This window comes from Enhydra lutris, unplaced genomic scaffold, assembly GCF_002288905.1.
Source record: "Enhydra lutris kenyoni isolate GAN:26980312 unplaced genomic scaffold, ASM228890v2 scaffoldscaffold50, whole genome shotgun sequence".
In the NCBI taxonomy this organism is placed as follows: Eukaryota; Metazoa; Chordata; class Mammalia; order Carnivora; family Mustelidae; genus Enhydra; species Enhydra lutris.
In genome coordinates this window covers 11423144-11441432 of record NW_019154134.1, presented here as the reverse complement: position 1 = coordinate 11441432, position 18289 = coordinate 11423144, and the positions used below count along the sequence as shown (strand labels likewise).

Genomic DNA, 18289 nt, shown 5'->3' with positions numbered 1-18289 from the left:
CATAACAAGTAGTTGCAGGGATAATGCACAGGGAGACAGGTTTTGGTCAACAAAAGAACAACAAATTCATAATAGCTCTTCTGGTATTGCCTATTTCAGTTACTGGTATTACCATTCCCTATGACCAGTGTCTAGAATTGGAAATCTACACTTTATTGTTCCCTGCCCCTTATCCCATGTATTCAATCAATTACACACTTCTTAATTCTTCCCTCTTAATTGTTTTCGTATCTTCCTTCCGCTTACAGCCTCATTCTAGCTCCTCATGATCTATTTAATTACTGTAACATTCTTCTAACTTTTCCCAAACTTATCTCCCAGTAGAAGTCTTTCATTGTTTCCTCAATACTTCTAGGTTATTAAAATCTGATGCTTTTGCCTTTTGCACACAAAACCTTCATGAGCTGTATCTTCTAACTCACCAGCTTTAGGTCTTGCCACTTGCCATATTTTACTCTGTTGTTACTGAACGACTTAACAGGTTTTTAAAAATACTTTGCTCTTGAGGCACCTGGGTGGCTCAGTGGGTTAAGCCTGTGTCTTCGGCTCAGGTCAAAATCCCAGGGTCCTGGGATCAAGCCCCGCATCAGGCTCTCTGCTCGGCAGGGAGCCTGCTTCCCCCTCTCTCTATCTCTGCCTGCCTCTCTGCCTACTTGTGGTCTCTGTCTGTCAAATAGATAAATAAAATCTTAAAAAAAAAAAATACTTTGCTTTCTTGCCTTTCCATTCCGAGGCACAGACTCCTGCCTTTGCTTTGAAATAGTGTTCTCCTTCCTATTCTAGCTGCTTCTTGCTTTCAGGGTTCATCTTAGACACAACCTCTCTATAATTCCTCTTGTCTAGTTCAGATGCTTCCAAGTACCCAGTGCTCACTTGCAGTAGAATGTACTGTGATCATCACCTCGGGAATGAAGGAAAACTAATTTACAATAGTGTGGCATAGTGGTTTTTGATTAAGGCAATCCGGATTTAGTTTCTGATTCTGTCATTTGCTATCCCAAAGACCTTGATCAAAATATTTAACCTTTCTAAATGTTTTTGTGTAATAATGCTGACTGTCTCATAATATTGTTTTGAGTATTACATGAAATAACATGTGCAAAACATTAAGCACATTGATATTTCCAGCAAATATTGGCATTCAATAATATTACCTGTCATTATTATCGTTATGCTGATCATTGTTTGACAATAAAATAAGCTACCTTGTGATGGAATCTCTGTGTCACTATAGGTATTCATTTAGTGACTAGATATATAAATTTCCTGGAACAGTAAAAGGAATTCATAAGACAGGGAGTTGGATTTGCCATCATCTTCATCCAAAGTCCCATATCTTTCTCCACTATAAAAATATTTTCAAAGCCTTGGGGCACCTGGGTGGCTCAGTGGGTTAAGCCTCTGCCTTTAGCTCAGGTCATGATCCCAGGGTCCTGGGCTCAAGCCCCACATCGGGCTCTCTGCTCAGCAGGGAGCCTGCTTCCCCCCCTCTCTCTGCCTGCCTCTCTGCCTACTTGTGATCTCTGTCTGTCAAATAGATAAATAAAATGAAATCTTAAAAAAAATATATTTTCAAAGCCTTTATTTACCCCCTTTAAGACATTATAGCCCAGGGGCGCCTGGGTGGCTCAGTGGGTTAAAGCCTCTGCCTTCGGCTCGGGTCATGATCCCAGGGTCCTGGGATCGAGCCCCGTGTCGGGCTCTCTGCTCCGCAGGGAGCCTGCTTCCCTTCCTCTCTCTCTGCCTGCCTCTCTGCCTAATTGTGATCTCTGTCTGTCAAATAAATAAATAAAATCTTTAAAAAAAAAAAAAGACATTATAGCCCAAAGTAGCCTCTCCTCTACAGTACTTTCATAATAATATACATCATGCTATTTATTATACATTGGTAAGCATACATAGTCATAAAATGGGAGCCTTAGACAATCAGCTAGTATGTTTGACACATAGTGAACATTAGTGAATGATAGATCCTTCCTTTCCTTAATCTGTTACTAGAATTTCCTTCCTTAGGTATTGAAAAGATACTGATGATTTTGAGTCCACAAGTGATTTGATCACAGCAATGATTTACAAAGATTAATAGGACTGTAAGTTGCAGGATGGGGTGGGGAATGCCTAACGATGAAGATAAGAAAGCTAGTTCAATATTCCTACCTGACTTAATACTTTCCAGTTCATATTTGGGGAAGAATGTGGTAGAGTGGAAAGAACTCAGCATTAGGTCCCCCGACAAATGTGAATAAGGCCATCAAAGTCTAGCAGTTCAGAATTTTTCTAGTGGGAGCAAAGAATTTCTAGTTGTGTGTTTTTTCTCCATTCTCCTTCCCCACTGTCATTCTGCAAGCAGTTACACATAGAGGGTCAGAAGATGCAAATAAGTTATACTTTTAAACATATATGGGAGTACATCTAGGGACTTACTGGATACCTTTATGTTCTAGGTCCCTCATGTACATTATTTCATCTTATTTTTCATAGTAACTCTGGTAAATGATCCTATTTCTATTTAAGAGATTAGAATAATGAAATTCAGAGGCTAAGTCATTCTCAAAAGAGGCAAAAGAAAAGACAAAGTGAGTGGGGAGTGGAGTGGGTTTCTGCAAACCAAATCTACCGAATATAATATTTTACTGTTTCATTCTACCACTGCTGCAGTGGGATAGCTGGATGCATATGCTCATTTCTGTCACATGTTAACCTGAAGGGTGGACATAAGGCAAGTGTAGTATCCACAGATGATTAGCATATATCCATTTGGGCCTCAGCATGTGTTGATAGATAGATATAGATATTTCTATCTTTCTTAAAGATTTTCTTTATTTATTTGAGAGAGAGAGTGAGAGAGCATGAGAGGGGAGAAGGTCAGAGGGAGAAGCAGAAGCAGACTCCCCGAGGAACTGGGAGCCCGACAGAGGATTTGATTTCGGGACTCCGGGATCATGACTGGAGCCAAAGGCAGTCACTCAACCAACTGAGCCACTCAGGCGCCCTGGGTGTGTGTGTGTGTGTATTTTTTTTAAAGATTTATTTATTTCAGAGAGAGAAGAACTCAAGGAGTGGGAGAGGGGGAGAGAGACTCTCAAGTGGACTCTGCTGAACGCAGAGCCTGAATGCAGGGCTTGATTCCACAACACTGAGATCATGACATGAGCCAAAATCAAGAATTGGGAGCTTAACCCACTGAGCCACCCAGGCGTCCATTTATATATATTTATAATTATACACACACACACCCCCAAATGACCTTTACAAAAAGGCAAAAAAATAAATCACTGTCTAAACTCTAGTGTTGGGGCGCTTGAGTGGCTGAGTGGGTTAAGACCTTCGTCTTTGGCTCAGGTCATGATCGCAGGGTCCTGGGATCGAGCCCCACATCGGGCTCTCTGCTCAGCAGGGAGCCTGCTTCTCTTCCTCTCTCTGCCTGCCTCTCTGCCTACTTGTGTTCTCTGTCAAATAAATAAAATCGTTAAAAATAAATAAATAAATAAACTCTAGTGTTAGCCATAGTATTGAGTCTTTTTGGTGATCTTCCTGCTGATAAATCGTAAATGTTTAGCTACTGGTTTTACACCTACTCTGAACTGCTTAATCTAAATTATCAACAGGATAATTTCAGCACTATCAGCACTATCAATTTATTTTGCCCAAAGCTTCTCAGACTTTAATGAGCCTTTAGATCACCTAGGGATCTTATTAATGTGAAGATTCTTGTTCAGTAGGATTGGGATAGGATCTGGAATTTTCTTTTTCGTACTGCTGAAGAGATGCTGGTATTGGGCTTGCACCTTTGGCGTACAGGTGCAGAATTTTTATTTTTGTCCTAAATTGCAGTTGTGTGTGGATATATATATGTATTTGTGTTCTGTGCTTTTTTATAACTAGTTTTTATCCTTACTTCCTGCATGTTTTCATAATTATTATTTTTAATTACTATGTAAACTAGAGATATTGTAACATTATTAGGAATTTATATTAACATTAGTTATTTTGCCATTCTAGGTAATGCTGCATTGAATTCCTCTGAGTATATAGCTTTTTCCTGTTTAATTATTTCCCTAAGATAAATTCCCAGGAGTAATTACTAGGTCAAGGAATAAGAATAACTTTCTTTGTAATGGGTACAAAGTTTCAGTTTTGCAGGATGAAAAGAGTTCTGGAGATTGAGGATAATGAAGGTTTGCACAATAGTGTGAATGTAATGTCACTAAACTGTACACTCATATATGGTTAAGATGGCAAATTTTATGCCGTGTGTATTTTGCCACAATTAAAAATGTTTTAGGGGTGCCTGAGTGGCTCAGTCATTGAGCATCTGCCTTTGGCTCAGGTCGTGATCCCAGGGTCTCTATCAAATGAATAAATAAAATCTTAAGAAAAAATATTTTAAAATAAAAAGAGAATTATTCCCTCCCCCCCCAAAATAACATCTTTGCATTTTGTTGCATAATAAATAATTTCGCCTTTTAGAAGGATTGACCAACATGTGCCACCAACATGTTACCTCACTTGTAATGGTATTCACTGTCTCAAGGTTTCTTGAAAGTTTTTGCTAAATGGTCTAAAGTTATTAAGATTGCCTTAATTTGCATTTTATTTCTAGACTGGCTTAAATGTAAGCATTTGCTTTTGTGGATTTTTTTACTATTTGTATTTTACTATTTGTATTTATGTGAAACATATATTTATGTCATTGGCTCTTGTTTCTTTGTTAGAACTTTGATCATTTTCTACAGATTTAATAGCAGCCCTTTCCATAGTATGTTATAATATTTTAAGTAAATATTTCTTCTAGTCTTTGTTGTCTTTTTAATTCAGATTTAAGAAATGAGTAATGTTACGATTTTACATCCTGCAGGTAAACTATGGAAAAGTTAATAATGACAGCAGAAAAGGATTGAAATTCACTGTCTCCTGTGGCTGCAGTTCAGAATTTGTTTTTGTACCATATGGTAGCACTATTGCTGTTTATACAATTTACTCAGGAGAACAGATAACTATGCTTAAGGGACATTATAAAAGTGTTGACTGCTGTGTATTCCACTCTAATTTCCAGGTAAGAATGATCCTTAAGGGAATTTAAAATGTTCAGGTAGCTAGCTTGCCAGACTGGTTATATACAGAAGAGTAAATTATGATTTCAGTCTGAGAAATTACACTTGTAATCCACATTTGAGCTAGGGTTTCTTGAATAGAGGATTATACAGGATAAAGTTTTAGATAGTATAGGATATTTGCATGAATCAGTATAATACTGTGAAACTTGACTGAGATAAATTCTTTCTTCTGCATATCGGTTCCATTTATTTACCAGATGAAAATATCTAGCAAATTAAAAATAATGTCTTGCAGTCAATTTTTTGGGAAAAGATGGAATACTGTGTCTAATCTCAAAATACAGTTTTACAAAAAACTGATTTATATATGTGAGTCTATCTCAGATTTTATTTCTAATTTATTTCTTGTCAGTGGCTAATCATTTACTTTTGAGTTGACCTTTCCCTTTCATTTTACCAACAGCAGATTTTTTTTTTCAGAGAATATTAGCACAAATTACCTCACGTGTACCTTTAAATGAGTCTCTAATATAGCAAAACTTGGTATTTTCTGTATTTTGTGGTAAAGAAAGTGAGGTTCATGAGAGTTAAATACTGATAGGATGAAAACTAAGGATTATTAGAGCTAGGAAGGGTGTCATCACCTGGTAAAGTTCTTAATCATTTATTCATTAATGCTAATTACTTAATTTGTGTCTGAACTACAGTAAGATACACAGTGCTTATTCTTCAGCCAGCACACTAAATGACAATAGCCATTATTAAAATATTCAAATACATATTTTACTTTTTGTTAAATAGCTATTGCACCAAGCACCCTAAGAGACCTCTAGCTTCACCCCCTTTCCTGGGGCCTCCTAGTTTACACCTCAGCCCAGCACCTAAGAGGGACTGTCAGGATCCTGCTTATACTCTTTGGCTGTTATGTCTGCTGATTGGTCAGTATCCTGATGTACTAGTTATTAAATATTTTTAGTATTACTTCTGAGAGAAGAAGACTAAAACACCAGAGAAGTGACATGCATTGCCTCAAACCTGCAAGTAGTTATTCACAGAGCATGGTCATCTATTCAAGAAATTCTTGTACCTCTTTTCTTATGCCAAGTCACTAAGAGACACAGCCAAGATTTTAAACCAGATATCCTGACTATAAATTACTGCTTTCTACCAAATCAGAATTCCTAACACGTATGCCTAGAATAGATCAAGAAGTGTGCCAAGATACTGGTCCCATCAGCCCCTGGAATAGCCGGGATAAGCTGGTCACAGCCAGAAACCTGGGCTAGTGGCCTCATAACTCATCCCATTTCTCTAGGTGCTACATACGCAGGCTTGAATCACTGTACTACATCACACAATTTCCAGCTCTTACCCCATTATATTCATTATGATTTTTGAAAAGGAGAATAATTCTAAGTCTCAAAAGCAAAATAGGGTAGTACTTTGCATCCACTTAGCAGTAGAACCCTTTTTCAAGTTAAATACTACACAGAATTCACAACCTGAAAACAAAATTGATAGTTATAGTAGTTCTATCATAACCATAAAAATCTAACAAGATATACCTGACATTGAAATAAATAATGATAGTACTGGGTTATAACACATTGACTAAAAAGGATACATGAATCCATTCAGGTATAAGTACGTAAACTAATAAATTGGAAGTCTAATGAGGAGTGGGATATTTACATAGTCCCAAAGTACCTCCCTACAAAATTATAAATTACAAGGCAAAATGTGTAGTTTTACCTTGAAGAAGCCTGGCATACATCACCTTAATCAAATGATCAAAGTTAACATCCCAATTACATGATATTCCTTCAGTGATAGTCCTGGCAAAGATGTATCACCTCAATTTAATTGTGAGGAAACAAGAAAATTTGAAGGGCATTCTACAAAATAACTAGTGTGTATCTTCTAAACCGTCAAGGTCAGGAAGGCCAAGGGCAGACTGAAGAACAGTTCCAGATTGAAGGAAAGTTAGGAGACGTGACAACTAAGTGCAGCATATGATTTTAATCTGGACCCTTTTGCTATGAGGGGCATTTATTCAGACAGTTGGTGAAACCTGAATGGAGTCTAAGAATTAGCTGGCAATAATATATCATTGTGAATTTTTTTATTTTGTTGGATGCACTGTAATTTATGAGAGTGTCCTTGTTCAAAGGAAATACACACTCAGCCATTCAAGAGTGACAGGATTCATGTTGTCAGCTTAGTCTCTTATGTTGATTTTTTTTTAAAGATTTTTTAAAATTTATTTATTTGACAGAGATCACAAGTAGGCAGAGAGGCAGGCACAGAGAGAGGAGGAAGAGGGCTCCCTGCTGAGCAGAGAGCCCGATGTGATGCAGGGTGATCCCAGGACTCTGGGATCATGACCTGAGCCGAAGGCAGAGGCTTTAACCCACTGAGCCACCTAGGTGCCCCTGTTGATTTTTTTTTTTTTTTAATCTAATTTCCCAAATGAAGACCTAAACTTTTCCCAAAAACCTTAACACTCAATTGAAATCCTTCCATTTACCTGAAGTCCTTATTAGTTATTCTAATTTAAGTCCTGTCTCTTTCTTAAAACATTTGCAGAATTTCCTTTGTCTCTATCAGTGTGTCAATATTTAACCACAAATTGCCTTGTAAGCTTATCTGACCACGTTATCTTGGAGATGTGTGTGTGCATATGTGTGTATGTGTGTTTTTATTCTCAGGAAATTAAATTGCTCAAGGGTGCTGAACATATGAAAATATCTTTGCATCATCCACAGTTAGTGTAACTATATATTCAAGGTTAAACAATACAGTCTAGAATTTTGTTCCCTTAGGAAGTTTGATAATGTATAACTAAATCAAATTTATATTTATATTTTTACATCTATGTTTCCTTTTATTTGTTTTTTTTTTTAAAGCTTTTATTTATTTATTTGTCAGAGAGAGAGAGAGGGGTCATAAGCAAGGGGGGCGGCAGGCAGAGGGAGAAGCAGGCTCCCTGCTGAGCAAGGAGCCTGATGCAGGACTCCATCCCAGGACCCCAGGATCATGACCTGAGCCGAAGGCAGCCACTTAACTTTAACACCGAGGTGTTCCACATCTGTATTTCTATGAATAACATTATAATCTTACTTTCCCTTTATCTAGAACCTTTATTTTTTTTTAGAAAAATACTAATTGTACCATACTTCAAACTTTTTAAGATGAACAGTATTGAAAATAAGTAATTGCCTACAGAGCAGGAAAAAACTTCACTATTAGAAATGTTTGTGGGCACCTGGGTGGCTCAGTTGATTAAGCATCTGACTCTTCATCTCAGCTGAGGTCTTGATCTCAGAGTTGTGAGTTCAAGCCTCATGTTGAACATGTTGAAAAATAAAATGTTTGTGTAGAAATAAAGAGATAAATTTGTGTGGGGAAAAAAAACACTTAGTCATTTATAGTTTTACCGCTGCTTATCATTTTTCTGGTTTTTTTTTTCTTTTTAGACATTTCCCTTTACATAGCCTTTTCTCTTCTTTTTAATTGACCTTATGTTCTACATCTTGCTTTTTTCCTTCACAAGATGACTCTGTGGCTCATATCCTTCGCTTTTCTCTTGACATTGAGTATTTTCCAGTGTCATTAAACACTCTTAAAAAACAAATTTAATGATTATATGACATCCCATACTATGAATGCAACATAAATTTATATATAAATTATTACCCTAGTTTTGGACAATTATTTCCATATTTTGTTATTTTAAATATAATACTGCCGATATCCTTGAATTTCATACGTCTTTGGCATGACTCCTTAGAAACGCATACAAAAACTTTTGACATGTATTGAGATTCTATTCTGCATAGATCATATCAATTTATATCCTTTTTATATGAGTGTATCTCACTGCTTCATAGGAATGTTTTTAGTACAGACAATATAACATATTCCTAAAGTTTTGTTGGGGACAGAAATGAACATTGTTCAGTTGTGTATAAACAGCATATTCATAAAGATGTTAACATAGACTGTGCATCAGCCCAAGCTTGCCCTTATTAAATAAACTTCTCACTAAGCATAGCATATGGATCTAAAAGCTCTTCTGTTGAATAACAGCCAGTTGGACAGCTGTGAGCTAAATAATATTTTTTGTGAAGTTCTGGCCTATTTTATCTAGAACTCATAAGGTTTTTTTACTGATGTCTTTCTTAAAACTCAGTTATTGACAGAGAAAACCAGACTCTTGATTCAATCTTTTTTTTCTTTTTCTACTCTGACACTTGAAATAAATGGATACCATGATTAATTAAAAAAAAAAAAAACTATGTTATTGAATCTTTCTGTAAAATTTCCAGGTTAGCAAGCTCTGACATATCCTAACAATATTTTATAATATGAAACAAAGCTATACTGCATCTTAAGCAAACAAAAGACATCAATTCAGTTTCTTTGAGGAGTAGAAGTAGAATTAATCTAATTGATCTAACCTAAGAGTTAGTCTTTTAAATGATCTATTCATTTCAGATTGGCACCAGCTTTAAACTGACCCACAACCACATCTTTATTTTCTGTGTTATAGGAACTTTATAGCGGTAGCAGAGACTGCAATATACTTGCTTGGGTACCATCCTTATATGAACCAGTTCCTGATGATGATGAGGTAAATATTATTTATACAAATTTACAGTGACTTTTAAATCATAAAGAAAATAGTTTTGTTAATTTACTTCACATGAGAAAGACTTTTTTTTTTTTTTTAAGATTTTATTTATTTATTTGACAGAAAGATTTCACAAGTTGACAGAGAGGCAGGCAGAGAGAGAGGGAGAAGCAGGCTCCCTGCCAAGCAGAGAGCCCAATATGGGGCTTGATCCCAGGACCCCGAGATCATGACCTGAGCTGAAGACAGAGGCTTAACACAGTGAGCCACTCAGGCTCCCCGAGAAAGACTTTTTTTTAAAGATTTTATTTATTCATTTGAGAGAGAGAGCAAGCACAAGCGGGGTGGGCCAGGGGTGGTACAGAGGGAGAGGGAGAAGCAGACTCCCCACTGAGCAGGGAGCCTGATGCAGGGCTTGATCCCAGGACCTGGAGATCATGACCTGAGCTGAAGCCAGATCGTTAACCATCTGAGCCATCCAGGCACCCCATGAGAGAGACTTTTAAAGCATGTCTGGCTGTTTTCACATTGTGGAAATGGTTTGCCTGTTACAACACTTTTGGAAAACCCAGAAAAATATTGAAAGAACAACTCAAATGTCTAAAGTTGAATTACTGTTAACACTTTTCCTTTGCTTCATTCTTGCTTTTTCCTATGCATATATGGTTGCTTAAACATAGTTAATCTGCTTGGATACACAACTTGGCATCCTACTTTACTAACTTAATAATAAACCTTCCTCCCTATCATTAATAACTATTGGTAAATTTGTGTTTTTTTGGTTTTATCTTGTTTTTTTTTTTTTTAGATTTTATTTATTTATTTGACAGAGAGAGAGATTACAAGTAGGCAGAGAGGCAGGCAGAGAGAGAGGGGGAAGCAGCCCCCCCACTGAGGAGAGAGCCCGGTTCGGGGCTCAATCCCAGGACCCTGAGATCATGACCTGAGCTGAAGACAGAGGCTTAACCCACTGAGCCACCCAGGTGCCCCCATTAGTGTCTATCTTACACATAAATTGATACAGATATGGTCGATGGCAATGGGAATAAAGACCCTTAAAAAAGTGGTAAACAAAAATGAATAAGACATGCCCCCTGGTCTTAAGTAGTGGCTTCTGTGTTACACTGTCTAAAGGGGCTATTTTGGGACACCTGGGTGGCTCAGTTGGTTAAGTGGCTGCCTTCAGCTCAGGTCATGATTCCAGGGTCCTGGGATTGAGTCCCGCATCAGGCTCCTTGTTCAGCAGGTAGCCTGCTTCTTCCTCTCCTCTGCCTGCTGCTCCCCCTGCTTGTGCTCAGTCGCTCGCTCCCTCTCTCTCTCTCTCTGACAAATAAATAAATAAAATCTTAAAAAAAAGTAAAGGTGCTATCTTTCCCACCAAAGATTATTTTACTAAGCACTGTTAATCATCTGTATTTGTCTTAATATCTAGGATATAAGAAGTCAAATATCTAAAAACCAATATTTATGTATATAATTTTTTAAAGTAGGAAATACGAATAGTGCAGTTAGAAACACCTTGAGTTAATCTTACTCAAGTCTTCATATAAAAACAAAGCATCTTAAATGGAGATGAAAAGTATTGGTAGAGCAAGTTTAAAATTCTAAAATCATTTTTCACATATTTAGTTCCTTTGTGAAAAAATGACTAAAACCACATGGAAATGAGTTTTTATGGGGGTGGTTGATAACATTTAGCAGCTTTTGACAAAATGTTTTATACCTAGATTTGCAACTGCTGTGGTTTACTGTAGTGTAAAGCCTATGACTTATTTTTTTTTGGCCCTAATCCAAATAAAAGAGAGAAAACACACAATGGTAAATCTTCAAGCATCTGGCCAACTGCTGTTTGAGTATTTTCATATTTCATCACATATCTAACTTAGTTTATTATGGCTTTGATTAGTTTTGGTGTACAGCTGCTTTAAATGACTAAATATTCTTTTTTTATTAACATATAATGTATTATTTGCCCCAGGGGTACAGGTCTGTAAATCATCAGTCTTACACAATTCACAGCACTCACCATAGCACATACCCTCCCCAATGTCTATTACCCAGCCACCCTATATGTCTGCCTCCTACCACCCAGCAACCTTCAGTTTGTTTCCTGAGATTAAGACTCTCATGGTTTGAATGACTGGATATTCTTCTGTAAAAACTTAGTATGGCCAAATACTTTGGCTCAGCTATTTATTTTGCATTATTTAATCACTGCGTCCTGCGGTTTAGGAATTACTATATGCAATAAACCCAAGGTAAAACACTATTAAAAAACCCAAAGAACAAAAAGACCACTTGAGGCTATGTTAGGAAGTATAACAATCAAAAATAACCAAATGAAAATAATAAAAATAAATTAAAAGTAAATCTATGACTTAAATATGGAAAAAGGATATTAGAAGAAAACGAAATTGCTTAATTTATAAAGAGTCTGTGACTCTGACGTTTTATTTATACAATGTAGTTATAGTGATAGTTTGAACTTCTTATCTAGAAGAATTTTTGCGTATGGGAAACTAAACCGAACAAGTAGGAAAGCAAATAGAGATGCGTAAAAAACAAGTTAGCTTTATATTTAAGGTTTTTTTTTTAAGATTTTATTTATTTATTTGACAGATAGAGATTACAAATAGGCAGAGGGACAGGCAGAGAGAGAGGAAGGGAAGCAGTCTCCCCACTGAGCAGAGAGCCTGATTCGGGGCTCGATCCCAGGACCCTGGGATCATGACCTGAGCCGAAGGCAGAGGCTTTAACCCACTGAGCCACACAGGCACCCCTATATTTTTTTAAAGCTATAAAACCTTATCTTTTAAAATATACTGTTTATACGCCTTAAGATAGCCATCATTCTTATAAAATGGTATAGAATAAAATTATTTTCATAAAACCTTAGTTTGAAAGATTCCTTTGAATATAGGTAGAACATGAATAAGATGATGGTTTAGATCTGAGAGAAGTCTGTCTGCACCAGACCCTACTCCTTACATGTATATTTACTATTTAACTCATATTTAAAATTGTTTTTAGGGGCATCTGGGTAGCTTAGTCAGTTAAGCCTTCAGCTCAGGTCATAATCCCAGATTCCTGGGACCGAGCCCCGTGTCAGGCTCCCTGCTCAGCAGGGAGTCTGCTTCTCACTCTCCCTCTGCCCTGCTCATGCTCTTTCTCGCTCTCTCTCTCTCTCAAGTAAATAAATAAAATCTTTTAAAAAATAAAAAAGAAGTGTTTTTATCTCAGCTCTCAAATAAATGATGCTGCAGTTTCCCAGAACTGTGCAGGAACAACTTCAAAACAAAACATGCACATACATGCACATACACTCACTTAGTCTTCAGTTTCAGGTAAACTAAATAATAATCATATTGGCAACTGGGTTTGAATCCCTGTTCTGCCATCCATTGTGGATTGAGGACAAGTTTATGGTATCTCCAAATATCAGAATCATCAAGCAAAATTGTTCTTCAGTTTCCTTTCAAATCTACCCTTGAGATAAGATTTACTTCCCCATCAACCAAGATATAATTCCTTAGCAGTATTTCTTCTGATATCCAAGATAGTGGGGAAATTTAGTCGTACTGTAAGAAATTGAAAGGCATTGGGTGATAGGGACAGGTTTTATGGTCTTTAAGCATAAATCTATGTATTTAATTGGCGGGCTGTTTTATTATATTCTGAGGACTCTGGCTTCCTTTTACCCTCTTTTCCTAAAACTTGGTCATGATCAAGACAAGCCTGTATAACGCCTAATCACTTTTTCCTTCCTGAGATCTATAGGGCAGCTACATTATGGTTCAAATCTGACCTCTCACCAAGAATCTTACTTTGACAGTCACACAATACATAGCTGTTTTATTTACCACTTGGTAGATATTTTGCAGTTGACCCTTAAACAACAAGGATGCTGGCACCCATCCCCATGCAATTAAAAATCCATATGTAACTTGAGACTCCTCCATAACTTAATCACTAAGAGCCTACTATTGACAGGAGGCCTTACCCACAACATAGTCAATTAACATATATTCTGTATATGTATTTTATACTGTATTTTTACAATAAAGTAAGCTAGAGAAAAGAAAATGTTACTAAGGAAACCATAAGGAAGAGAAAATACATTTACAATACTGTACTGTATTTATAAAAAAAAAAAAATCTGCGTATAAGCGATCCACGTAGTGCAAAGTCCTATTGTTCAGGGTCAGCTATAATCATTTGCTGACACAGACAGCCCTATTTTGCTCCCGTAGACTTCCCAGTAAGTGACAGTAGAGACTTCCCAGTAATTGACAGTAAGGAATTTAGAATATATCAAGAAGTATATGTAGATGTAAGGGTTGGTTTTGTTCTTCCTTCTGGACTGAAGTTATTTGGACCTGGACTAGATTCCTTGTAAATTACAGCTTCTCTGTCTCCTAACATTTACAAGTGTTTCTCAGGAGAACAGGCAACCTGGTGAGGTTCAAGCTCAGAAACGATGTCCACTAGGAGGAGATGTTACAGAGAAAACCTAAGTGCTAGTTGGTAGTTAGACTTCATCTGTAGGTCTCAAATGGTAATATGGGTACCACATCCATATACAACATTCTTACAGTAGTTTTTAATTACAAGTGTGTTTTATTTGTGATTTTTTAGCAATAAAATAAAACTGTAATCATACTATAATGCATTTATATTGTTATTCTTTATTACTATAAACACTAAAATTTACAGTATTTGTGTATTAGTATTAGTGTAGTATTTTTCAAAATTTATCAATATTTCATTTCAATTTTCATATAATTATTCTGGTTTCCTTGCTCACCATAGCAACAATAATTTACAATAAAATATAATTTTGCTTCTCTCTTGAGTCTTCAAATGAAATTTAAATGTTTAATGGATTACATATTGGGCTTCCATTGTGAAGTTAGGAGGCATGACCTTTGTGTGGCTTATTGACATTCAGAAACATTTTGGGGAGATATCTAAGGCAGAGTTAAAGGCCTCTAAATATAGAGTAGGGGAGAGGAATTTCCTAACTCCCAAGAACAATACATCTTTTTTCTTAAATTTTAATTCCAGTATAGTTAGCAATGTTAGGTGAGTTTCAGGTGTATAATATAGTGATTCAGCAGCAATTCTGTACAGTGAACATTTGGATGAAAAAATAGACTTAAGTGCAGTACAGTCATCGATTGCAAATCAGTGGACTGCTGCTAGAAATAAGTGAATAATTAGTTGAGGTTTGGTAATAGTTTTTTTTAATTTTTAATTTTTTATTAACATATTACAACACTAACCACAGCACATACCTTCCCCAATGTCTATAACCCAGCCACCTTCTCCCTACACCCCTCCCCCCTTGCAACGCTCAGTTTGTTTTGTGAGATTAAGAGTCTCTTATGGTTTGTCTCCCTCCCGATCCCATCTTGTTTCATTTTTTCCTTCTCTACCCCCCAACCCCCCCCCACTTTGCCTGTCAACTTCCTCATATCAGGGAGATCATATGATAATTGTCTTTCTCTAATTGACTTATTTCGCTCAGCATAATACCCTCTAGTTCCGTCCACGTCATCACAAATGGCAAGATTTCATTTCTTTTGATGGCTGCAATAGTATTCCATTGTGTGTGTGTGTGTGTGTGTGTGTGTGTGTGTGTGTGTGTGTGTGTATACATATAGATGTATATATATATACCACATCTTCTTTATCCATTCATCTGTTGATGAACATCTGTGGTAATAGTTTTTTATCTGGACATGTGAGATATAGTGGAATTTTGTTTGTACAACTGAGTCATGATAGCCAACATTAAGTTTTATAATGGTGCTGGTAGCAGGCATTAGGTTTAATAATAGATTCTGATCTATAGCTTTAATAGCCATAAGGAATATTTAAATTAATGTGTTCTTTTCTAGCTAATGGGTGATACTGGGGAATTCACTGGAAATTCACACTTTCTCTACTGTTATCATTGTTTAAATTTTATGATTCTAAATCATCATATCAAAAAGGCAGTGAACATGCTTAGACACAGTTTGGGGTTCCTCTTAACATAAAACATTGCTGTATGTTGTAAAAGGCAATATATAAGGTAATATATGAGTGGTCTCGGTGCTAATAATTAGATTTGGGGTCAGAATACACTTGTAGCAGATGTAAAAGCTGCAGAATAAGAAGCAAACCTGGGGGCACCTGGGTGGCTCAGTGGGTTAAAGCCTCTGCCTTCAGCTCCGGTCATGATCCCAGGGTCCTGGGATCGAGCCCCACATCTGGCTCTCTGCTCAGCGGTGAGCCTGCTTCCCCTTCTCTCTCTGCCTGCCTCTCTGCCTACTTGTGATTTCTCTCTCTGTCAAATAAATAAAATAAAATCTTTAAAAAAAAAAAAAAAAAAAGAAGCAAACCTGGCTCAGAATGATGAGATACTCAAAAAAATGAGACCATCGTAAAGCCCCTTAGTCATTTGCCAGAGAGTGAGAAGGTAGCCATCCAAAAAGTTTCTTCGGAGAGTTGAATGGATCTGAAATGCCACACATAATTAAAATTCCTCTAGTTGCTGATTACTTTTATTAGGTAGGGCTCTAAGGTTGTAAGAATACAACTTTAACAGGAAAGATAACAAGTGCATCTTATCTTTCAAAGAAATCTTCCTGGAAAACCTGTGAGCTAATGGCAAACATGTTATCATTTTTGACGTATTTTTCATGTACTTGGGAACTGCTTTACCAGCTATGAAAAAAATAAATAAACTTCACTACATAACAACTCACATTAGTTTTTGTACCAAAAATGGTTTTACTCAGTTTGATGAACACCTTATTCCCCATAAATGGGTATTTGTGTATTTAAAGTCAGGTAGGCACATTAATACCTTGGGCTGTCAGGTCAGACTATAGACCTGAGTTCAGTCTTAGCCACATGGATGTTAATGGGCAGCCGTCTCCAGATAATTCCAAAAAGTTGCAGCAATGCCATAAGCGATAGCTGCAGTGTGTGTTTGTGTGTGTGGTGTGTGGGTGTGTGTGTGGGTGTGTATAGATGCATTTATGTATGCGTTTGTGAGGTAATTACTTTAAAGGAAACATAGGTAATTTGGATAATTTCTGGCTTGTCTATTTAAGATGTCTATTGCCTTACATTGTATGTGTGGTGTTACATTACTTTTATCTTGAATTAACTGTTATATTGTTACTTTCGAAATAATGTAATTGCTCTTCATTTTATAGATTTCATAACTATATTGTGAACCTAAAATTATGAGGTAAAACAATCAAATTTTCCTTTTTTCTCCCTTTTTTAGCCTACAACCAAATCACAGATAAATCCAGCATTTCAAGATGCATGGAGCAGCAGTGATGAGGAAGGATGATTGTCAATCCTGAGTACCTTTGTGTCTCTTTTGATGAAACTTTTAAAATGGGACTGTTTTTTTGTTGTTACTGTTTTCTTCCTATGTGATGACAGCTAAAGTACCCCTTAATTTGGTGTTTTTTTTCACCTGTGTTTTAAAATGAAGGTATTAGGGGCGCCTAGGTGGCTCAGTGGGTTAAAGCCTCTGCCTTCAGCTCAGGTCATGATCCCAGGGTCCTGGGATCCAGCCCCGCATCAGGCTCTCTGCTCAGCAGGGAGCCTGCTTCCCTTCCTCTCCCTCTGCCTGTCTCTCTGCCTACTTGTGATCTCTGTCTTTCAAATAAATAAAATCTTTAAAAATATATATAAATAAAATGAAGGTAGTATTTGTATGAAATCCTGAAGCAGACTTTTATATAGTTTATTTAATCAAAGATGTCTCCTTGATCCCAGTTGCTGTTGCCTGGGACATCCCCTGTTGTTATAGTAATCTCTCTATACTGAACCTTCTCTTTTGAGACAGGTCCTGACAACACCCTCCCTCCCCTTCCCCACCCCCCCAGTGGGACCTTGAACACATTGTTTGAACTGTTAGATGCAGTCTCAGGATGAGCAAGTAAAGGTTATCAGCACTGACTTTCTACTACTGGCTGTACCATCACCTTGTTCATTTTCACTTTCAGTGATGCTTTTACTGAGGACAGTCTTATAAAAAATGATAGTTGAAAAGTTAGCATCCTATTTTTAAATTCTTTTTTATTCATGTGTTCAGTTTTTGCAATGATTTCATTTAGCCAACCATTGTCTAGCTTTAATTAAATATTTTTGGACTCAGTCCAAAAAGTGTGGATCACAGAAGGTTTGTTTGTTTGTTTGTTTGTTTTTAAGATTTTATTTATTTGACAGAGCGAGAGAAATCACAAGTAGGCAGAGAGGCAGGCAGAGAGAGGGGGAAGCAGGCTCCCTGCTGAGCAGAGAGCCTGATGCGGGGCTCGCGGGGCTCGCGGGGCTCGATCCCAGGACCCTGAGATCATGACCTGAGCTGAAGGCAGAAGCTTAACACACTGAGCCACTCAGGCGCCCCTCACAGAAGGTTTTTAACTTGGGGAAAATCCTATGTTTTCTTTATTTTAATGTGTCAGATGGTAGCTTGTACTCATGCTTGAACTCCCTTTCTGTGAATCTTAATTAAGATGTGACCAAGTCCTGTTTCATTCATTAAAGCAGAAAATGCCCTGGCAGGAAATCTGGCTCAACATGAAATGTT

General features: G+C 37.0%; 1 protein-coding gene across 3 annotated transcripts in view; it reads left to right on the top strand.

Annotated features, from left to right (window-relative positions):
• LOC111156946 (ERCC excision repair 8, CSA ubiquitin ligase complex subunit) overlaps window positions 1–17212 on the top strand; it is a 56788-nt gene extending 39576 nt beyond the window's left edge. Inside the window, exons 10-12 of one of the 3 annotated variants that reach the window (XM_022518116.1) lie at window positions 4859–5056; window positions 9610–9690; window positions 16973–17212. In XM_022518116.1, coding sequence (XP_022373824.1) covers window positions 4859–5056; window positions 9610–9690; window positions 16973–17041 — 348 coding nt within the window. In that variant the 3' untranslated portion in view covers window positions 17042–17212. The remainder of the gene's footprint in view (window positions 1–4858; window positions 5057–9609; window positions 9691–16972) is intronic. The other 2 variants (XM_022518115.1, XM_022518117.1) reach the window with 2 other exon arrangements.
• Window positions 17213–18289: the final 1077 nt, after the last annotated feature.